Source organism: Panthera uncia (genome assembly GCF_023721935.1).
Source record: "Panthera uncia isolate 11264 chromosome C1 unlocalized genomic scaffold, Puncia_PCG_1.0 HiC_scaffold_3, whole genome shotgun sequence".
NCBI lineage: Eukaryota > Metazoa > Chordata > Mammalia > Carnivora > Felidae > Panthera > Panthera uncia.
In genome coordinates this window covers 99,583,073-99,606,277 of record NW_026057584.1, presented here as the reverse complement: position 1 = coordinate 99,606,277, position 23,205 = coordinate 99,583,073, and the positions used below count along the sequence as shown (strand labels likewise).

At 43.7% G+C, this 23,205-nt stretch overlaps 1 protein-coding gene across 2 annotated transcripts in view; it reads left to right on the top strand.

Moving 5' to 3' along the window:
- The window catches only part of CCDC93 (coiled-coil domain containing 93), a 91,505-nt gene that overhangs the window by 49,842 nt on the left and 18,458 nt on the right, over positions 1 to 23,205 (top strand). For both annotated transcript variants that reach the window (XM_049615731.1, XM_049615730.1), the window contains exons 12-18: positions 7,145 to 7,261; positions 12,930 to 12,992; positions 16,491 to 16,564; positions 18,042 to 18,123; positions 18,579 to 18,650; positions 20,217 to 20,270; positions 21,634 to 21,696. In XM_049615731.1, coding sequence (XP_049471688.1) covers positions 7,145 to 7,261; positions 12,930 to 12,992; positions 16,491 to 16,564; positions 18,042 to 18,123; positions 18,579 to 18,650; positions 20,217 to 20,270; positions 21,634 to 21,696 — 525 coding nt within the window. The remainder of the gene's footprint in view (positions 1 to 7,144; positions 7,262 to 12,929; positions 12,993 to 16,490; positions 16,565 to 18,041; positions 18,124 to 18,578; positions 18,651 to 20,216; positions 20,271 to 21,633; positions 21,697 to 23,205) is intronic.

The window sequence follows — 23,205 nt, the reverse complement described above, 5'->3', positions numbered from 1 at the left end:
ATCAGTACACGCTCGAAGCAAATTGGTTGTTGGTATAGTTGATACTGAACTTTTTTTTCCTGGTAATAAATAGACAGAATGAGTGACTTTTTACCCAGTTGAGACAAAATGGAAAAGAATAGACTAAGGGGGCTGGGGACTGAGGAAAGATAGCATGCCCCAGGGGCCTTGTCAAGATTAGCAGGTCATGGGGACCTTAGCAACCAGGCGACCCTGACTACTTGTTGAAGAGTCAGGCCTGAGCTAGAACTACCGTGGTTTCTGGTAAGTGTAGATTCAAATGTTTCTAATCCCGTCATCTGGCCCCGCCACAGAACAGCATTTTTTACCATCTTCTAGCAGCACTGGCATGTAGAGTTAGGGAACAAGTATGGTATAAGGAAAGAGTTGCCTGCCCTCTTGGGAAGCTCCTGCTGTGACCACAGACAGAAAAAAGAGTTTTTTTCTAGGGGTGGATTTTTATACCCCTTCCTTCTGGACTCCATTTCTTCACACAAGGTCACGAGTGTTCGACAAATCACATCCTACATCTGTAAACTTCTGGAGGGGCAAGATTTCATCTTTGATCCCTGTATCTCAGTTGCCTAACACATAATAAATGCTCAATTGAGGCTGACAAGTGACTCTGACAAGATTCTGCTGAGACTCGCCCAGGGGCCATTCAGGGTGACTTTCCCTCCTAAGACAGACTCTTCTGAGATGTTGCGTGGATCAGTTCCTTGTAGTTTCCTTCCTAGCGCTGCTGACAGTGCCCTGTGTTGCTTGTCTCTACCTGCCTCCCAGGACTAGGATGTCTGTTGTAAGTGATGGCTGGGCTCATTGAATATCCCCAGTGCCTAACATAATAGGGTTTTCATGAATGTTTGTGGAAGAAAAAATGGAAGGGAGGGAGAAGAGGGAACAAGAAGAGCTTTCAAAACTCTCTCTTCCTCTGTGGCACAATTTAGACTTGAGGAGTATGTGGAGGATAACCCCTTTATTTGTGGATAAGGCTTTACCTGACTGTGGACTGTGAAGGTCCAGGGGTAAGGTCTATGTCTTTTTCCATGTCCCCAGTGCCTACCACTGTGCCTCATACATAACAGGGTCTGAGTGAAGGTTACGTCAGCTAAGCAAAGGAAGTTGGGATGGAGAGATTTAGAACGGTAATCAGAATCTGGAGATTAAGGAATCCTGTGAATCCGGAAAGAATAATGTTAAATATATGGGATTTCTAAAGTGTTCCACAGTTTCCTGAAATCTGCATGACTTAAAGCAATAGATAGTAACTAACAGCAACTAAAGAAGAAAAAAATTGTATCAGCTAATGAATTGTTGACCTGGTAGGATGGTCTCAAGCTGCACAGTGCAGCCCACAGTCTCAGGATCTGTATCAATTTGGATAAAGCATAGAATTTGTTTTGTCAGATTTGAACATTATTTAAAGCTAGAAAAGAAGAGATGGCTAGCACTCTGGAGAATAGAATCAACATTCAAAACTACCTTAGGTTGAAATGATGAGCCCAAACAAATTCATTTTTTAAAGAGGATAAATGTGAACTTTGATTGAATTTCAGCAAAATCAGTCATACCAATTCAGGATCAGGCGACCTGACAGTAGTTCATGGGGATAAAAGTGGGAGGTATAGGATTCTGCTCATGCATACTAAATACTAAGTGCATTCCAGGCAGATACTGCCCGCCCTGCAACCCAGAACTGTGCTTTAGACTCAGCAGTGTTACATGAATATGGGTCTTTGAAATTCACGCAATTTCATTAGTGGGAGTCAGAAATACTGAAAAGAATCTACATATCTAGTCTCATTAATAGAAGCAGAGGGGGATGAGCGAATAGTCCCATCCCATCTGCAGCGCTCAGACTCCAGTGAAAAGGTCACTTGTAAGCTGGAGAATGTCTAGAGGACAGAAGCCAAGATGGGGAAGGGTATTGACACACCATTACAGGAAGGGGAGAGGAAAGAGCGATGGAGACTTCCTTGTCAGTAAATCTAACTACTATGTGAAAGAGTGATTACACTTAATCTCTGTTGCTTCAGGGAAGAATGGACATGTATGTGTTTGTGTCTCTGCAGATCTGATTCTGTTTTCTGCTGGATTTTTGCTTGTGTTTTGTACGTGCTTTCAAATTTTGATTGTGAGTTCATATTCCTTGCAAATTTACCTACAGAAATTCTTTGAAGCCTAGAGTTGAATCTCTGTTCTTTCAGAGGAGATTTGCCTTTTCGTACTGGCAAGTACCCGGAGACACCCCAGCCCAAGTCCATTGTATACATAGTCTTGGGGCGCCTGGGTGGCTGAGTCAGTTAAGCGTCCGACTTCGGCTCAGGTCATGATCTCACAGTTTGTGAGTTCAAGCCCCGCATCGGGCTCTGTGCTGACAGCTCAGAGCCTGGAGCCTGCTTTGGATTCTGTGTCTCCCTCTCTCTCTCTGCCCCTCCCCTGCTCATGCTCTGTCGCTTTCTGCCTCAAAAATAAATAAAACATTAAAAAAATTAAAACAAACAAACAAACAAACATAGTCTTGACTTGAGGGTTTTTTGGACCATACAGGTAGTGTGTGGATTTAGACACACACTGCATAAGGGCCAATCTATCACAAAAATCTGGCTGCAGACTTTTCTTTCTTCTTTCACCTATTTCAAGGTTTATGCAAAGCAATTATTGAAGTGTAAAAATCAAAGTTTGAGTTCACCTAGTGTTGACAAATACTTTCAAGAAAAAAGCCAACTGCAGTGGGTATACATACCTTCCTAGAGTTCCACTTTCACTAACTTTTGGCTTGACAGGTTTCTTACATTCTTGCTAGCTCATAGCTTTTTTAAAAGATTAAAAAATTAAGTATTTTATATTATCTGTTTACTTGTCCTCAGTAGAAGGGTTCATCAACGTGCCAGAAACTGAAGCCCATCTCTTCAGTATAGAGAACTATATCATGAGATAGGGATCTTTATTGCTGACAGCTTTGTGGCCATATTTTAGTAGGGGAAGGAGGTAACATAGGAGAGATTTCTATTTTAGGAAGAAGGTTTGTATGTAGATAACCTTTGGGGTCTCTTTCATTATAAAAGTATATAGTTTTAGCTAAAGTAATCACTTTTTGTTTCTCTTAGGAATTTACTATTTTGAACCAGACTAATATTATTGAATGACATTTAAATCTGGTTCCCCTAAGAGTGGAAGTTATGAATATCTATCATTTATTAGAAAACATTGAATCTGTACTAGAAGTCATCTTAATCCACACTGTGGTTTTAAAAGCACGTTCTTAATCTGAAATTGTTGAACAAAATTAGATTGGTTCTTTAGTCCTCACTCCAGTGTAAACACAAATGGAATATTTGTAGATGATTGGCATTCTTTGAGAGATATTGCACTTTTCAAGTAGAAATCAGTTAAGATGCCCCAAGGATTTAATTTTTTCTGTGAAAGATTTACTATAAAGTTTCCTCTCCATCGGTCCAACTTTGTCTCATCCTTCCAGATCCAACATCATCATCTTCAATTTCCTTCTCACTGTGACTCTCAGTGACCAGAATGCCACATGGGCCATAATGCTCTAAAGAACTGCTTCTGCCTTTATCAGTCCTAGATTGCTTAATAAAAAATATGTTTAAAAAATAGGCTTTCCATTGACTAGGTTAAGACTCTTTAATTCAGCTTAAGAATAAATGGTTATATCTGCACAAAAATAACTTCCCATTAAACAAAGCACTTTGCATAGCACCATCACTAGACTCAAAGGCAAACGGAGGAACCCACAATTCATATGTGCTCTGAGCCTGTTCATGTGCATATATTACCCATTTTAATTGGGATGGAGAAATGTCAGATATGGAATTGGCATATAATATCCTGATATTAATGTACATTAATGCTTTGAAGATTCAAATTTAAGGGGCTGCACCTAGTGGAATCAGAAGGAACTTTCCTCTCTCTAGGTTATATAAGTTATAGGTGGGCCCACTCCACTGATTGGAGCTCATTGCTAATAAGGTGGCCCCAATCAGTGATTGGGACCAATACAGGATTCCCAAGTGGGCCAGGCCCCTTAGATTAAAGTAGTGGTTCTCAAAATTTTCAGTTTCAGGACCCTTTAAGAACTCTTAAAAACTACCGACGTCTCAATAGCTCACATATTAATGCATTTACAAATAATAGTAATAAATGCATTACATATTAACATCAAAGCAATGATACTACATGACGTGTAACATCTGAGAAACTTCACAGTATAATCATGAGAATGAGAATGAACAAGATGACATTTTAGTATTATTGTGAAAAAGACATTGACCTTGACGACCCCTGGGAGAGTCAGACCATGTGGCTAAAAATTTAAATCTAGATAGAAAGGGGCACTTGGGTGGCTCAGTCAGTTGAGTGTGCAACTCTTGATTTCAGCTCAGGTCATGATCCCAGGGTCGTGGGGTCAAGCTATGCTGAGCATGGAGCCTGCTTAAGATTCTCTCTCTCTCTCTCTCTCTCTCTCTCTCTCTCTCTCTCTCTCCCCCTCTCTCCCTCTCTCCCTCTCTCCCTCTCTCTCTCCTTCCCCCTCTCCCTCTCCCTCTCCCTCTCCCTCTCCCCTTCCCCCTCTCCCTCTCCCCTTCCCCCTCTCCCTCTGCCTCTATCTCTCTCTCTCTCTCTCTCTCTCAAATGAAATAAAATAGTAAAATAAATCTAGGTAGAAAGATTGTAAAATAGAGAAAGAGATAATAAACCGGCCTAGATATCTTTCCAGATATCGAGGTAGCCACTGGTTTTCCTGCAAGAAGCCTTCTCTGAAGTGAAGTCAAAGGTCTTGATTTTAAAACAAAGCTGTACGTATGCAGGTACACGGGTAAGAGGGTAAAGAAGCCAGGTTGGAGATACACTTTTCATTACCTGAGGACCTTAGCCATAAAAGCAGTTCATCAGCAGGAAAACTTGCTAAAAGTTGGAAACACCATCCAAGCCATGCCAAGGTCCAGAACAGCCCTGAATGAGTATGTGCTCGCCCCTGCAGACTGGAAGAAGTCTGGGGGATAAGTGAGACACTGATCCCCTGGAGCCTGCCTGCATAGGCCACTGGAGGAGATCAGGATACTCCAGATAATCCTGATATCAAACATGGGGACATACCTCTGGGGTAGTTCCAGGGAACAGGGAATCCATTCTGTTTCAATTGTCAATAAATCATTAGCTAGAAGGCTTATGTAATTCTAGTAGAGTTAAAAGCTCTCAGGATATGCCAGAGACATGCTGGAAATCAGTGTCAAGGAATCTAAGTTGGATGGTAAAACCCAAATCTGAAAATTAACTATGAAAAAAAAAAAGCTATTAAATATATATAGCAAACAAAAGTGGGCAAATAAATAACATTGTTCATCAGTGTAGAGGAGATATAATTGGTTCATAATAAATCTGTTTCTGACAAATGATTTAAAAATTGAGAGGGAGTCGTCCTTCCTCCTCCCCCAGTTTTTATACTCAGATAATTTTCAGAAACAGTTCCCCATCTCTAGACTATAGGTTGCGAATCTCTTGATGTGACCAAATTAGTTGTATTTGCAAAAGTTAACTCTAGGGGCGCCTGGGTGGTTTAAGCATCCTTAAGCCTCCAAGTTTGGCCCAGGTCATGCTCTTGTGGTCCATGGGTTCGAGCCCCACATCGGGCTCTGTGCTAACAGCCCAGAGTGTGGAGCCTGCTTCAGATTCTGTGTCTCCCTCTCTCTCTCCCCCTCCCCCACTCTCCTTCTCTTTCTCTCTCTCTCAAAAGTAAATTAAAAAAAAATTTTTTTTTATTTTAAAGTTAACTCTAATTCCCAGAGATCCAGATAAGCTAGAGTATGTTAGTTGACATTTTTTTAAAATCCCTGGTTTCAAGGCTAGATATGTTGCATTACTGAGTGCTTAGTTTTTCTGTTTCTTTTATGGCCCACCAGCCCACGAGATGGAAAGTGATGGATATTCCTTACTGTTTTACGCAGCCATATCCTGCTCGTTGTTCCCCACCTCCAGAACCGTTAAGCGGCAAAAACTCATCATCTGTTAGTAGTGCTGCTGAATTATTCAGGGAAGTCCTTAACCAAAATAAATGGTGACTGTTCCGTCCAATTTCTCCTCCTCCTCACTTCCCCATCTCTTTTCCCTGTGGGCAAATCTTCCAGACTTTCAAACTTATGATCACTGCAAAAACATGCAGAGAAAATCAAATACCCAAGTAGTTGTGTTGCACTCGGGCTTAAAGTCACTGCCTAGTTTGGAACTGGGATACTTCCAGTAAAGAAGGAAATGTGGTTGAAATGGGCATTTGTTTAATAAAGCTTATCTAAGCTTTTTATGATTATCTACGAAGTATGGGAAGGACTCCTGTTGCAACAGGATCAACCTTTTAATTCGTTTGTCCTAAGGCTTCTCACTAGGGTGAGGCTACTGGTTGTATTCAGTGTCTCTACCCAGCTGCCTCCTCCTCTGTGTGGTTTCTCAGTGCTGTTGCTGCATTCACCCAGAAATCTCTCCCTTACCCACTTCGAGTCCTGACAGGTCTCTACTTCCTACACAACCTTTTTCTCCCTTCCCTCCTCACATACAATTTTAGGAATCTCCTGCTGGCCCCTCACCAACTTTCATCCCTTTCAAATTTATCCTCTGTGAATACCAAAAGAATAGAAAGGGAGTGGATCCATAGGATGGAGAGAAATAAGTTGATAGGCTGTGGCTTTTCATTATAAATACTTGCAAACAGTTAAACTTTTTGACCATATAATACTTCAGTGAAAGTGAAAGTGAATCAGTTTGCCATTCTTGATAACTCCATTGTAGTCTCATGAAGATATTGATATGACTGTGTTATTCCTCTATTTAAAACCTTTTGATGGTGCCCTGTTGCCTATATGACCTACATGATACCAACATAAGCACAGTTATGTATTCCTGTGCTTCTGCACACGCTGCCTCTCTGCCAGGAATGCAGACTCTGTTGGTGAGGAACCTGATCATTGTGTCAGTCTTCTCTGGACCGGGGTTTTGCATGGGACCCTGCCCTGGCTTGGTTTTGACAGGCTGCTCGTAGTGCTCTTCCCAGGGTGAGCAGGGATGGATCCGTCTCATGTAAACTGAGATGGGCTAACTAAATCTTTGGGCTTGCCCTCCGTGTTTCCCACAGCAGTCTGAGTTGTCAGCAGAAGAAAGTCCAGAAAAATTAGGAACCTCCCAGCTACATCGTCGGAAAGTCATTTCCTTGAACAAGCAGATTCTGCAGAAGACCAAACATCTGGAAGAGGTTGGTGGCTTTTTTTTTTTTTTTTATAATTACATTCAAGTAAAATGAAGCTATTCTTCAAGAAGGGAGAAAGCGGGGAAGGAGTGAAGATCTTCATGTTAGAATAGAAGTTCTAGAAAAGGAATTAGCCTACTACAGCCCTTAGGCCAGTTCAGCTGCCACCTGTGTTTGTAAGTCAGGTTTTATTGGAATATATGCACATCTATTTGTTTACATACTTTCTGTGCCCACTTTCAAGCTCCAGGGGCAGAACTGAGTAGTTGCTGCAGACATCACGTGTCCCAGAAAGCCCAAGATAGTTTACTTTCTGGCCTTTTCCAGATGTGGTTCATAAGGCTTAAAATATTTATCCTCTGACCCGAACTGAAAAGTTTGCCAACGTCTGTTCTAGAAGAAGGTCACATGACAAGAAGAGCATTTATTGGCTCACAAATGTTAACTGAACACTACTCTGCTAGGCCGTGGGGATGAATGAAGAACAAGTTATCCCTGCTTTTAAGGATCTTAAGATAGCAATGAGGGAACATATTCTAAACAAATACATCATACACACAACACCATTTAATTACAGCTGTGATAAGTGCTTGAAGTAGACTTCTAGAGTGATAAGATAGGGAGACTTGACCTAGCCTCAGTCACAGAGGACTCCTACTGAAAAGATGAATAGGTGTTTGCTGGGCTGGAAGGCTGCATGGGAAGTAGGTGGGGGCTTGGCTGGGAATTATTGGAACAACATGAGCTAGGACCTGGAAGAGGAAGGGTCCTGGCCAGTTTCTGTTTTGTGGCTGGAGAGTCTTAAGTGGGGCAGTTAGTTAGCAGAAGCTGATCAGACAGGACTTCCCAGGGCATGATAAGGTGAGTGGAAGCCATTGGAAGGTTTAAGGAAGGGAGTGGCATTATCAGCTTTGCATGTTTCAGAGACCATTCTATTTGTTGTGGGAGCATGAGTTCATTGGACTGACTGTTAGGTTGCTGATCCAGTAGTCCAGGCATGAGCTGTTGATGGCTTTGATGAGGTAGGGGAAATGGAGGAAACAAGTTTATTTTCAAGGGAGCTTTAGGACATGGTATTCTGTATACTTGGTGATGGATGGGACTATTTTGGAAAGACCTTCACATATTCATTCTAGAAAGTAGAGTTTGACTCAGGAACAATCAATAGAGGATAAAAAGTTGTTACATGCTTCAGTTGCATTGGCAGTACGCTTTAATTAATTAGAAAAGCACGTGTAGCAGAAGATTATGGGAATGAATACAGCTTCGTAAAGAACCATTCACCAGTAGTTCCTATAATAATTGATTTCCAAAAATGGGTGCCATTTGGCATTTTGAACTTGTACATTTTTTTATCCTTTCAAGTCTCACGTATTCAAAAGATATTAATACATCAAATGGGCTTGCTCGATCATTTTTTGTTTGAATTTGTTCTGTTAGAATTTGTTCTACCATAGCTGAACAAACAGTAGGTTGGTTTTGCCAAAATGCCTTGGATAATAAGCAAACAAGGATACAAAGATTGTGATTTGATTTCTGTTTTATTATTTAGACATTTTAACTCATAGCTCAGAGAGTATCCTCTCTACTCCTGACCCTTGCCATTATAAGAACCTGAGAGTGATCGGTTCAAAAAGAACTCATCACAGAATCAAGATAAGCCTGAATTAGGGATGATGCTTCTTTATCATAATGTCTTTACTCTCAGGAGGGAGATCGTTTTGAAGATACTGCAGACCCCATGAGGCAGAGTATCTCAGCATGAATGTTTGCTTTTTCTCTCCCATCTAAACTTGGGGATAAGGGGTGCTAAGTGTCATTGCAGTGGCAGTCCCGGAGCATACTCAGCTGAAGGGGCAGTCCTCTCTGACTCGGGTCTGTTTTGCAGTTGGTCCAGAACCTATGGGTACCATGCACCTGTTATTTTTCAGGCACACTGCCCGTATGTGGCAGGCTCTGTAAAGGACAGCGATAATTATTACTGCAAGTAGTGCTCTTAATGATGACCAGCATGTACAGTAGTTCCTAGCCACGTAGCTAGTCAGCTGGACGAGGAAAATGATGAAGGGAGGGAAATATTTGCCAAGGTCACTTATCACGTATGAGTTAGGGGTCTCAGATGATAAAAAGAGAGAGAGTTCCAAGGATGAAATGAAAATATAAACAGGAATGCACTTATATGAACCAAAGCCTTATGCAGACATAAGGAATAAAAGATTAGAAAGCTTCTCAGATAAGTATAGAAATGAATGTAAAGATTGAAAGCCAACATCAACACTTTCATAAACATTTTTTCTCAAAATGTGTTGAGCTATAATAATATGCCTTTTTCATTTCTAGATAATTTGCTCCACCCATTTTAATTTGGAATGCCCTATCAAAATAAACAAACAAACAAACATTGTTGCCAAAGTTTAAATTTGACTTTGCTCTTTGACAAAAGGTTGCTCTTCCTAAATTTGCCCTTCTGCAAAAAGTTGTCCACCTCTGGACTTGCTGGTCTGCAGAGTTCCTTCACCTCCTAGTAGTCTCTGATTCTGTCCACCAGAAGTCACAGCATCGGCAACAAGCCTCTTGTGTGAGAATCCAGGTCTCTGGAGCGGCAGCCCCAGCTCCTTCCTCTGTCACCCTCCTGGACTGCCTCCCTGGCCACCTCACCCGGCCTTCACTCACTTCTTGGTGAGCACCAAACAGCGAGTCATAATGAGAGACCATATACTCCACACGCCTGTGTGTGAAGGTCTGCTACACACATTTTTTGCCCCTATCCGTTTTTAATAGCTTTAACCACTTTTAACAATTACAGGTTATAGTACAAGCTCACTGTAAATAAACCAAATAGTATGGAACTATATCATGAAATGAAGGTCCGCCCTCCCCCAAAATATGACAGTCCCCTCTACTCTTTGAAAAGGCCACTGTTTTTGAGAACTTTGCAAACACTTGTATATGCCCATTTACCTGGGGAGAACGGGTTGTCTGACTACAATATTCAGTTCATTTTTCACTTATTCTAAGACAGATGTCTCTCCGTCAGTAGTGATAATGGCTAATAAGGACTTTTTTACTGAGTACTTACAAAGTGCTTTTCAAACTCATTCATTCTTCTCACACAACATCCTTGTGGAAGAGGTACTATTATTTTCCTCATTTTACAAATAAGCAAACAAACACAGAGAAGTGAGGTAGTTTGGCCTGTGATCACACATCTTTCTAATGGTGAAACCAAAACTTTGACTATATAAATATACCTCATTCTTTCTAATTGACTGCATAGTGTGACGTAGCGCATGTGTAATATAATTTATTGTACCTGCCCCCATTCATGGATATGTAGATTGTTTCAGGTTCCCCCTCTCCACTGCAAATTTATGTATCTCTTTGTACAGTCATCTTTGTGCAAATATGTAAGTATTCCTGTAAGATAGATTTTAGGAAGTAGAATTGCTGGGTCAAAAAATATATGCATTTTTTATTTTGCTAGAAGCCATCAAATTATTCACCAGTTATTTTGCCAGTTTATATTTCCACCAGTAGTATATGAGAGAACCCAAACTCCTTAAATCCAAGAACTCCTCATCCAAGATCATGCAGGTGGAAGGCAACCCGGATATACTCTCGTGGCCTTGATGATAACCCTGGGGAGGGTTCTAGCCCAGTAGACCAATGGGAGGAGGGGCAAAAGCAAGAGAAGGAATAAAGAGCCTCTCTGGGTACAAGGGAGTGTGCTGCAGAGGCGTAGCGCTGGGACACAGCTAGTACGTAACTGAGAAGAAACCTGAGACTGAGGAAGGAAAGAGGAACCCAGAAATGGAGGTAGCCAGCTACTGAATTTAGGGGTGAGTCTAAGGTTTAATGATGAAGAAGAAAATAGGGGTAGGAGAATCATGAAGAATTCCAGTAAGATGAAGAGCTCAGCTAAGCTACTGGGACATCCTGTTTGAGAAAAGATGGTCAGATGAGCAGATGAAAAGACCTCTTATGAAATCAGTTAAAGAGGAGAGATGAGTCTTCTCTAATTAGAAAGCTGCATCTCTGCCAAGACCCAGCCTGCTTGAGTCTTTGTTGTGATGCCTTCCTTAGACTCCCCGTGAGCCAGGCTCTTTCCTTGGGCCTCCCCCAGGTCTGGCCCTGCCCCAGCTATTCTCATACTCTAATCCCCAGTTTCCTGGTCCAGCTCCTTGAGTGCAGGGACTGTTCCATGTTCATCATCTCCTCCCACACACCTCATGTGAGCGGAGCATGAGGTAAATGTCAAATGGCAGCTGGTCAGGCACATGGTTGAGAGGTGGGCAGCAAGGTGGGTGAGGCAGGTGGGAAATGCCAGGAGCCCTTCCTGGAGCCACAAAAGAGCTTCAAGAGTTCAACCACTAGTGTTTCAAGAGAAAAACTTTCTCCAGAAATATTCTTCTCTACCAGTTATCAACCAGGCCAATGGAAGTTCTCATTGTACAAATGGCTCCTTTGAAAAGGGAGAAGCCAGAGCCCACCTGCTTCCCTCCTTTATCACTTTTGCTCTCTGCTTGAGTTGGCTTCTTGATAGGCCTCGTGGAAGTGTAACCATCCATCAGTCATGGAGACTAGAAGCATGATTTAGGAGTCATGATTCTGAAGGCGACATAACTGTTAATAGGTTGCTTACAGGTTCAAGGATGGGGCACGTTATTTTGAAGCAATCATTGAGACTCAGAATAAAATTTCTCATTGTTAATATGTACTCAGGTAACAGCCAAAGAGCCTGATATCATTTTCTGCCACTTCCCCTTTTCAGAGTGGAAATGTACAAACGCTCTGGGCTTTCGGTGAACGTTTTCAGATTTCTGAAAGTTCACAGACAGCACAAGGATATACCTTTTAGTAAGGAAAAGCGACATGACATTTTGCAGATGTACGTTTACAATTATGTAACTTTGAACAGTAAAGGTAATTCATTTTCTTTCTCTTAGCGTTGGAAGTCCTGAATTCTTTCTTCTATCTGAGATTGTTTGCCGGCCTGTCATAGTCTGTGCTAGAATCCTGAGTGCTGAAATGCAGTTTGTATTCTGTGAATGGGCACGCTGGTTGGTTAACCAAACTGAGTGTAGACAAACAGAAACATCAGACCTGAATTTGAATCCTGGCTTTATCAGTTAATAGCTGTGAAACTTGCCATCAAGTAACTTAACCCCTCTGAGCCTTTATTTCCTCATCTGTAAAATAAGAATAATGTCAGAGCGCCTGGGTGGCTCTGTTGGTTAAGCCTCCAACTCTTGATTTAGGCTCGGGTCATTATTTCACAGTTCCTTAAATCAAGCCCCTTGCCAGGCTCTGCACCAACAGCACAGAGCTTGCTTGGGATTCTCTTTCCCTCTGTCTGTGTCTCTCTCTCTGCCCTCTCAAAATAAATAAATAAACATTAAAAAAAATAAAGTAAGAATAATGTCTTCTTCCGTTGAATTTAAGGATTCAATGATAGAACTTACGCAGAATATCTAGCGTATCACCTGACATGTAGTTGGTGCTAATTATATGAATTTTTTTCTTCACTTGTTGACAGCCATTCTAAAATTCCCACATTCGCTCAGTTTAAGTGTCTTCTGAGTTTCCATTTTCCCATGTGTGAGACGGGGATCCGCCCATAGCTGTGCTGCTGTAAGGATCGAATGAGATCAGGTATCTCCTCTTTGTTTTATAGCTGCAGGCAAGTCACACCAGCCTACAAGCCAGATATGATGAAACCAAGAAAACTCTGACAGAGGTGAGTAGATTTGCAGAGCCGCTTTTGGCCTGCACCCCTATCATCATCAGAATGCCTTGTATCATCAGTCTGTGGGGAGGCATCACTGTCCACTTCTCAGGGCTCAGGGCCGTCTGGGGACATGGGACCAGCTCACAGTATGACCCCTGCAGCCAGTTTATACACACTGTCGTGGGCCGTGAAGCATCGGGAAAGGCTTCCCGAGGAAGGCCAGCCCACTCAGCAGGGCACGGGCCACGTAGAATTTGGGGGGCCCGTGCCCAGTAAGTGGGCCCGGCTCCTCTACAAGCCCACAGATTGTAGAATAGCTTCAAAGTACTGAATTCCTTAAGAACGAGAAGGCTTCTTTTCATAAGATGAGAGAACTACAGAAGGCTGTAATTTGTTGTTCATCATTGCTGGTTATCTTCCAGGCCGATTTGGGGGGCAGGGGGGCGGTGGGTATATTTCGAAGCACATGATGCGTTTTCTACCCCAGGTTTGGAGTCTGCCATCTCACATGGGCGTTTACAGTGTGGCTCACCTACTACTTGTGATGGCCTGGGAGACCAGGCCAGGAAAACAGACGCTTCTGATGCCAGCCCTGTCATGAGAGGAGTTTACATATTTCTGTCCCTCGTGTTTCCATAGAGAGCTATCCTCCTCTGGATCGGAAAAGCTCTCCTCATGGTGATTTTGGTGCTCGAGCGATAGCCACACTCTACAGGGGCCTCCTACAGGGGCCCCACCTGGTACTTTCCGAACCACATGGAAGCAGGACTGGTCTTCAACAACCTCTCTGACACTAAGGCAGTACCCCCCTCCCTTTTTTGTAATTTCACACGAAACGTGCCCGTTTAAAATTCTTATTTCTATAGCCATATGTAGCACTCAGCTCACTGCCTTGCTGTCAACCTGACGAAACTTTTTAATTCTGACCTGGGCCAGTCTCTTCAGTTATTGTCAGAACGTTTGCAAAGGGCAGGCAAAAGAACGGCAGAATGCGATTTTTTGTCATGCTTCCCAGAGAAGCCTGTGTCGCATTTGGACAGATGAGCTTTCTTCACACTGCTCTGTGACTACCTTCCTATGGGCTGGGTGGCAGACTCCTAGGGCAGAGCCCCTGCTGCTGTCTAAATGTTACTGCCACAGAGTCTCTGGCATGAAGTTTGCCAAGCCATGGATCAGTTTTTGTATAACCATCTGGGAGAGATTAAAGGCAAAGCATCTTGATATCAATTTCCTAAGACACTTGTATGGCTTAGGGTATAAATCCCAAGTGGCTCTAAAGGCATTTCTTTGTATTAAACACTAAATCAGGTATTTGCTGAGCTCCATGTGCTGGGAGGTAGAGGAAGTGATTTAAGTCAGTGATAGGAGATTGCCTCTTATCCTCAGGTAATAATAGCAGCCACCATCAGGATGTGCTGGCTGTGCTCTGGGCCCCTCACCTGTATCAGTCCGTGGACTGTCTGTAACAACACTAGCAGCACTGTTTTCATCCCCGTCATGCAGCTGGGGACTTTGCAGCTACACCGAGGATGCCGGGATTCCAGTGCTGGCTGTCGGGCACCAAAGACCTTGCTGAGAGCTCGCTCTCTCATGGGGCGGTCAAACTAAGTCCCGTCTAGGAAAATGGGAAGCCGTATAAAACCTAGCATTCAGCAACTTCCGAAGAAGCCTGGCTGGTCAGAGTCCTGAAGACCAGACCCCTGAGCAAGCAATGAACTTCACCTTTGGGCCTCTGCCTCCTTATCTGTTCAAGTCAAGGATTGGGCAAAACGAGCATTCTGACCCCTCTCACCTTTTCAGCAAAACCTGCCCTTCCAGGATAACCTGGTGGCACTGAAAACCAGGGGAGACCTGTCTTTCCAGTAAATTTAGTAAAGTAGAGAGGGCAGGGAAGGTCAAGGACAGACGACAGCCCATGACACCTGTGGGGAGGCTACGTGCTCCTGCATCACCAAGCCGCCGGGTTCTGGCCTGTCCATGTTTTAATTTCAGCAGTCACAGCTTTAATTTCCTACGTGTGAGGTTTCTTTGTAGTATGTGCAGTATTCTCTCCCACCTCTCTAAGGGCATCCATCATGTCGAAAGTTTTTCTTGATCTATAAACAATTTCTTCAGATCAAAATTGATTTGTTCAGTTTTATTTTTCTCATTTGTGGTTCTGTCTTACATGTTGGGTAATTCTTGGTGGTATGCTTATCTGTGGTTCTGAAACTTCCTATTACCGGCTGTGTGGATTCTGTATCCATTTTATGCAGCCTGCTTTGCTTTCCGTGATTGTTGTAGAAGGGTGGGTCCTACTGCTGGGTGAGATCAGCCGGTAGTATGTGATTTGGGGGGGGGGCACTCCACCTTTCTCCTGGGCATTACGGATTCTGGGAGCCCGCCTGCCTCTGAGGCTTGAGCTCCAGCTCATCGTTAGGGGAGCCAGGCTTCACTGCTTAGCGCAGCTGGCTCTCCTACTGCGATGCCAGCCCTGCAGACCATCCTTCCTGTGTCTGCTGATCCCATCCAGCAGGCCTCCTCAGCCCCGCCTTTCCAGCAGCCATCTTCTTGTCCCTGTGGTACCTGCTCCCAGTTTAAACATAATTGTCTGTTTTTTCTTAGGACTTTGGCAAGAAGGGCTTGTTGCAACTTGTGCTTGGTCTTCCGTTTTCAACTAATACCCTTAGAACTTTTTATCTTGTTTTTTTGAGTAGGTAACACATTCACACAGTTCAAAATTCAAAAAGTATAATAGTTGTATCACTGTAACCCAGCCATATAGTTACCCTCTCCAGAGGATCACCAGTTTCTTGTGAATCTTTTTACAAATACTTCATGCGTATATCCTTTTATACATGTAAACATTCGATATATACATTCCTTTATACACATTGGAAACACATGGGAATCAACGTTTTGTACATCATTTTCTTCCAACTAACAGTAGATGCTAGAGGTCGTCATAAAAGAGATGCTTTTTTCTTACTCTTTTTAGCACCTTTGTATTCTGTTGTATACGTGTAGACCTCATAAATGGAAATCTGAGTTTCTTTAAAATTTCTTTTTTTAAATCCTCTGACTCAGAAAAAGAAAGTGAAATTACTCAAGAAGATAGATTTAACCCTACCCCTGCTGATAGCCATGACATTGGTGTTGTGGAATTTAAACCAGGTCTGTCTCTCATAGCCTATTTTACTTCCCTTTTCATACCGACCTACCAAAAGGCACCTGCCGTCGGCCTTACTCTGGCTTTCCATCCGTGTGCTGCTGTGATTTAAAGTCATTGCCAAGATTTCCTTCACCAGCAGAATGTGTCTCAATGGGTCTGGTTTTGACCATGTTATCCTCTCCACCCCCGTCCTGTTTCTCTTGTGCACCTGTTTTCTCCGTGTACAGCTGGGTCCACTGGGCTTGGCCAGCTGTCAAAAGTGGGGCACAGATGTGAGCCGGGGGAGGGAGGATGCACACGCTCACTCTCCTGTCCCCCCAAGTGTCTAGCAGCCATGCCTCTTTTCTGTCTCACAGTTGAAGAGCTACAGTGAGAGACTGGACAAGGAGCAAGCAGCCCTGGAGAAGATAGAATCCAAAGCTGATCCAAAGTAAGACGTTTCCGCGTGTGTTTACTTTCCCTTTGAAGAAAGTGACTCTGCCTGGTGTTTACTTTCCCTTTTCCCTGGTGTTCCCTTTGAAGAAACTGACTCTGCCACAGTGTCTGGTGACTTATTTTGTTTGAACACAGGACTGAGGAGCTGAGGGTCTGGCCCCATGCGGGTCGGTTCGGTTCACACGCCCCATCCAGAATGTGGCGACTCCCCATTGCTCCGGCACTTGCTGAGAGGCTTGGGCTGCACTGAGTTGGCCACCTCGTTCTCCTAATTCCTGTTGGGAGCAGAAGCAACACACTTTTCATTTTGCTTTTGCTTTTTTGTTTTTCTGGTTTTTTAATTTTCATGTAGTTTTTTATTTCAGAGAGAGAGCATGTGCAAGTGGGAGAGATGGGCGGGGGGGGGGGGGCGGGGGGGGGTGGGGGGGGAGAGAGAATCTTAAGCCGGCTTCACACTCAGCACAGAACCCTACCTGGGGCTCGATCCCAGGACCCTGGGATCATGACCTGAGCTGAAATCAAGAGCTGGATGCTCAACCGACTGAGCCAACCAAGCGCCACCTTTGTTCTTCTGGTTTTAAAAACCAAATAATCCGTTCACAGAACAAAAAGGCATGTGGTGAAAGTCTCCCTCCCACCCGTGTCCCCAGCCACCCAGTTCTTCTCCTTGGAGTCAACCCTTGTTACCAGTTTTTTACTGGCAGCATTCCAGCCCTGCATCCTTGGGATTCAAGGTGCAGTCTTTTTTTTTTTTATTTTTTTTTTTTTTTTAATCAAAGAATAGATGCTGGTTTTTTTCCTTCATTTTTATTAGTTTTTTTAATTGTCTTTAAACAATTTAAATAAAGTGTAAGACACACTGACATTTGACTTTTTTGGCACCAAAGTGTTTAGGTGCCAGGTAAAATCTCCCTGAATGATATTGTAAATCATAAAAAGCTTCAGGCACAGATTGAGCAGTCCCAGATTTGAAGGACATTTTTAGCAAAGAAGGCACAGATTACTTGGCTTTATAATTAGCAACGCTTCTTTCATGATATGGAGCAAAGTATTGTCAGATACTTGACATTTTTATTTTCAAATTAATTCTTCTAATGACCTTAAGTAATTTGTCTCCTTTTCATGGAAATTAAAAACTGTGTGATGCCATCTATGCTCTGAATACTGTTGAGTAATTGGTACAAGTAGATGCAGTATTCTTGAAACTCATTGATGTTTCTGCAGTTGACATTTTAATTCTGCATTCTGTGATGTTTGTTTGGATGTGGCCCGATGGACTTGAGTATATAAATGAATGATAATGTCAGTTAAATGGGAGTCATTATCATTTGTGGAGAACCCATTAGACACTCTGGAGAGAGACAAAGGAAATTTAAAAGGGAGTCCCTCTTTAGCTGGGGACTTGGTTTTAGGTGTGATTCATAAAATCATAATGGCTTTCCATATGTCATTGTTTGGTCTTTTCTCTTCAGCATCCTGCAGAACCTGAGAGCACTTGTAGCCATGAATGAAAACCTGAAAAGTCAGGAACAGGAGTTTAAAGCACATTGTCGAGTAAGTGTTGCTTGATGTGAGCAGATCTTGAACCAGGACTCTTGTGAAATGTCACCACCCCTTGTGCTGTTGTGGCATCCGACTCCAGTGCAGCCGAAAACGTAGATTCATGGAGCAGTTCTGTGTCAGTTGTGTAAGATGAACGGGGCCCTATGGTGGGTACCCGCCACCCTGAGGAGACTGGAAGTGAGTCACATCGGTCACTGTGTGTGTCAAACCCCCAAACTGAGAGCACAGTCTAACAAACACTGTGTTCTAATTTGTATGTATATTTAGAAGTCTTATAAAGTGTGAAAGAATAACATCATGTGAACCCAGGCCTGTCCTGTAAACCTGGGATGTTTGGGGGTCCTGTGATAAGCCCTCACTCCTGGTGGTCACTAGAGGGGTGGTGCGGGCACAAGTCCATTCGCCAGCTTGTCTGCATTTTGTAAATGCTCGTATCGCCTTTAAAGGAGGAGATGACGCGGCTGCAGCAGGAAATCGAAAACCTGAAAGCCGAGAGAGTGCCAGCTGGAGATGAAAAGGTAAATACAGGCTTGGAGGGAGTCCTCAAGACTGTTAGGTGCTGTTGTGACTTATCAGCGGGAGGATTTCTGGAGGACTGACTGGCAAAGAGTCTGATGCTAATAAGGACTGACCAGTTTCCCTCAACCTGGTCCTCTGAACACATGCTTCTCCACTGTTTTCATCACAGAATTTTCTTAGATTTCCATCCCTCTCCTTAGATTTCCATCCCTCTCATTTACCCTCTGGAGGCTTCCCCCTCCACTTAGGGAAGGGGTGTTTCTAGGAACCTTCTTCAAAGAGCAACCTGTTCTCTAAATTTTGTACCAATTTACTCACTTCATCCTCTGCTGCTGCCTGGGGACATGCCCTGCCCCTAAAAGGCAGCAGTAAGCAAGGAACAAGGCATAGTGTTAGAGCTCCAGCATGACTGGAGCATTGCTGGATGTCACCAGCTGGCTCTCAGGACACAGGACTTGCTCTTCTTGAAACTCATTGATGTTTCCGCAGTTGACGTTTTAATTCTGGATTCTGTGATGTTTGTTTGGATGTGGCTGGCTCTCAGGACACAGGACTTGCTCTTCTGGGGAGCCAGTGGGAATTTCCGCTGAAAGTTAAGTTAGGGGCAGCTGGGTGGCTCAGCTGGTTAAGCGTCTGGCTCTTAATGTTGGCTCAGGTCAAGATCTCACAGTTTGTGAGTTCGAGCCCCACATCGGGCTCTGCGTTGTCAGCGTGGAGTCTGCTTGGGATTCTGTCTTCCTCTCTCTCTGCCCCTCCCCTGCTCGCTCTCAGTCTCTCTCAAAAATAAAGAAAATAAATAAATAAACTTAAAAAATAATTTTTTTTTATTTTTTTATTATTTTTTTTAATAATAATTTTTTTTTTAAGTGAAAACACAGGCCAGAAAAAAAGTTTGTGTCTCTCACCAAGTAAGACTAGGGATTACTGGTTTTGTTTTTCCTTGTCACACTTCATTCTAAGCTCTTCCCCTGAGGCCCCAAGTGCTTACGATGCAAGACACAGGAGCTGGTTGTCTCAGAGCCCATTGACTGCACCCTCTCCCTTTAGATCCAGTTCAGGCAGCTCAAAGCTCAAGGAGGGGAAGAGGCTGGTTCAAGCCACCCAGCACCAGTCCACGTACCCTAGCTCAGGGACCGTGCTCCTGGCTGTGCAGGATTTGTGTCTTGGAGGTGTCTCCATGCTGGCAGGATGGGACTGGCACAGGAGAGTAGCAGAATCTGGCCGTGCAGTGCAGCAGTGTTCTGGAACCTTCATCAGACAGCCAGCCTCTCTGGTTTTTCTAAAACTTTGAGGCTCAAATCGTCAGCTCAGCCACTGAGTTTGCATAAATCAGACTTTCAAGATCATATTTCTCTTCTTAGCAATCACATCTTGTTGGAGGAATTATTACATTCAAAGACAGTTGCAGTTTGTTTGTTGTGACACACATGTAAGAACAAATTAAAATCTGGGGCCCGTAGACATGGCCCATGAACTGTCCCCCACCCCTTCCTACATCCAGACCCTCAGCTTCTGTCCCATACCCCTTACTCAGGAAGGATGTTCATTACTTTTCATCATTTCAGACCCTGTCTTCTGGAGATCCACATGGTGCCCTAACCCCTGTGATGACTCATAATGTAAGTACGTACCCAATCTCAGGACTGCCATTGCCCTCCCCGGGAGTGGCCACCAGCGTTGTACCTTCCCCTGACAGTTTTCACACCTGCTTTAATTTTCACTATGACCACGTCTTGGTGTGTGGGCTCTCAGGGGCATTGCCCCATTTTACACACCTGGCCCCTCAGATGGAAGCAGGGTCTAACCAGTGATCGCCCTGAAGGCCGCCATTCTGGAGGGTTTTCTCCCAGACTTTGTTCAGGCGTTCTGTGTTTGCTCTGGTATCCCAGCTGAGAAGGCGAGAGGCCTGCCCTGGCCACACCTGCTGGTCCCAACCCACAGGCTTGGAGGGGTGGGGGTGATGCAGAGCGAGGAAACTGTCCCTATGGTACTACATTCCAAGGTCAGCACACCGTAAGGGACCAAACAGGAAATAGCCTCAGCTTTGCCAACTCCGCTACCCGAAGGCAGGGTCCGTATGTAAATGAAAGGACATGGCTTTGTTCCTATAAAACTTTATTTACAAAAATAGGAAGAGAGGTGAATTTGGCCCACAGGTTGTTAAACCAGTTTCTTGTAATTCAGTGCTGCCCAAAAGAACGTTGTACAGTGATGACAGTGTTCTGTGTCCACACTGTTCACTCTGATAGCCACTAGCTCCTTGTGTGGCCCCTGAGCACTGGAAGCGTGGCTATCGTAATTGAGAAACTGAATTTTTTTCAAATTTCAGTTAAAGTAAATTTAAACAGCCCCATGTAGCTAGTGGCTCTCATGTTGGATAGTGTAGCTCTAAGTAGAAACGTAGAAAACAAATCCAGCGTCACTGTAAACGCAGATACCTAGAACAAGAGATTCTTTAATAATGACTTCCTTATCATTGTAGATTTTGGTGGCAGGCATAAATTGGGGGATACTCCACTTAAGAACACTAGATTTCACCTAGACCCCAGAAGAAGGAAGAATTGTAATAAAGTGATGTGAAAGAGCCTCAAGGGTCTTACATAACACAGAGACCCAGACCCTAAACTCAGCCATTGGAGAAAAGAAATTTGGGGCCTCAGAATGGAAAGATGTGACAAAAATATTCAATTTCTGGGGTATCTGGGTGGTTTAGTTGGACGTCTGACTCTTAATTTTGGCTCAGGTCATGATCCTGACCTGACTCATGGGATCGAGCCCAGCATCAAGCTCTGCACTGAGTGTGGATCTGCTGAAGATTCTCTGTCTCTGTCTCTCTCTCTCTCTCTCTCTCCCCCACCCCTGCCCCTTCCCCTACTCACGCTGTCTCTAAAAAAAAAAAAAAAAAATTTCACTTTCAAAAGACTTCATTGAAGAATGAAAGTTTCCTGCTCTTAGATGGTTGTGTCCTTTTCCAATTTTTAGGAAGACCTAGACAAACGGTATAATATGGAGAAAGAGAAACTTTACAAGATCCGTTTACTACAGGTAAGTGAAAGCACGAACAAAAAGATAGATAAATATACCTAACTAGGTATGAATGTCCTGTAGCAGAACTAGGAATTGTCAGTATCTAAAAACGAGGTTGGTGCTGAGGCTGCCTTCTGGAGGGTAACTACGTGGTTTAAGATAACAATAACACCTCACTTCGGTATGTTACTTTCCTTCATGTTGATTGATCCTGACCCGGGGTGGAGAGTAGGTTTTAGCCCCATTTTCTGTATGAAGAAGCTGACTCAGATCCGTTCCATGCTTGTCCAGAGTCAAGCAGCTGGTGAGTGCCAGAGCCGGCATTCAAGTTCTAGTGCTCTCGTACAGTGCCCATTTTGGCTGTCTTGTTTGATAACCTTGGAGGTTTGTAAGAAAGCCATTAAATATGGGGGAAGTAGGTTTTAGAGTTGGTCCCAAAGATAAATGGACATAATGTCAAAATTGCGTGGTAAAATCCCTTACATTGCCAGGATCTGACTCACAGAAGCTCAGAAGCCAAGACCTAACTTGTGTTGTACTTTGGCTTGGGCCTACTTCCTGTTCCTGGGAAGAGAAAGCCAGGCTCTGATGGGAATGGCCAAAGGGCTGCCGGGGCTGGTGAGCCCTCATTTCTCCTGTCTCTGGCTGTTGCTTCTTTTGCTGAGCTATTTGGTGAAATTCGGATATGTCAAATTCATCCTTAATACAAGGACACTGCTAATCTTTAAAGAAACAGAATTAAATAAAATCAGGAAAACACAGCTGCATACTTGAAAATTTGTGACTGTGTGCTTACAGTATATTCAGGGTTGCCTTAGGTCCCAGGAATAGTAAATGGGATGGCCAGTCTTCTGGGAGCTGGCTGGCTATTTGAGAACCAAGATATGTGCATATACATCAAAGTACGAGGGTGTTTATATGCAAACTGCCTATTGTGGGCAGCTGCAAACTGCCTATTGTGGGCAGCTTCAAACTGGCTAAAGGGAAGCTACCATAAAACCATAGTCCTGCTGAGGGGCTGAGCCAGAGCAGGGGCCATGGGGATGGGCAGAAATGACCTGGCACAGGAGAGACTGAGGAGCTGTATCTGATAGGACCTAGCATCAATTGGGTCAGAGAAACAGAGGAGTCATGGATGGTACTTGAATTTCTGACTCAGGCTGTAGGGTAGATACTTGTGTTATTCACTGAGTGAAAGCATTAACAAAAGGAATAGGCTTCAGGGCGTGTGTGTATAGGAGTGTTAACGAGCTTTAAAAGTTGGGGCACTCGACTAAGTAGAAATGTCCAAGAAATGATTGGATGTCAGGTCTGATGCTCAGAATAGTCTGGGCTGGAGATTTGGATGTCGGCACTGTGTAGGTGATAACCAAAGCTGTGGAAATGGGGCAAACCCTGTGTGGGGACAGGCAGAGGGAAAGAAGGAACCCAGGAGGGAAGGAAGCCAGATGGGTAAGTGCAGGGGCTTGCAGAAGCTGAGCAGGGGGCTCGGCAGAGAGAATAGTGAATTTTGCTAGAAATCAAGAA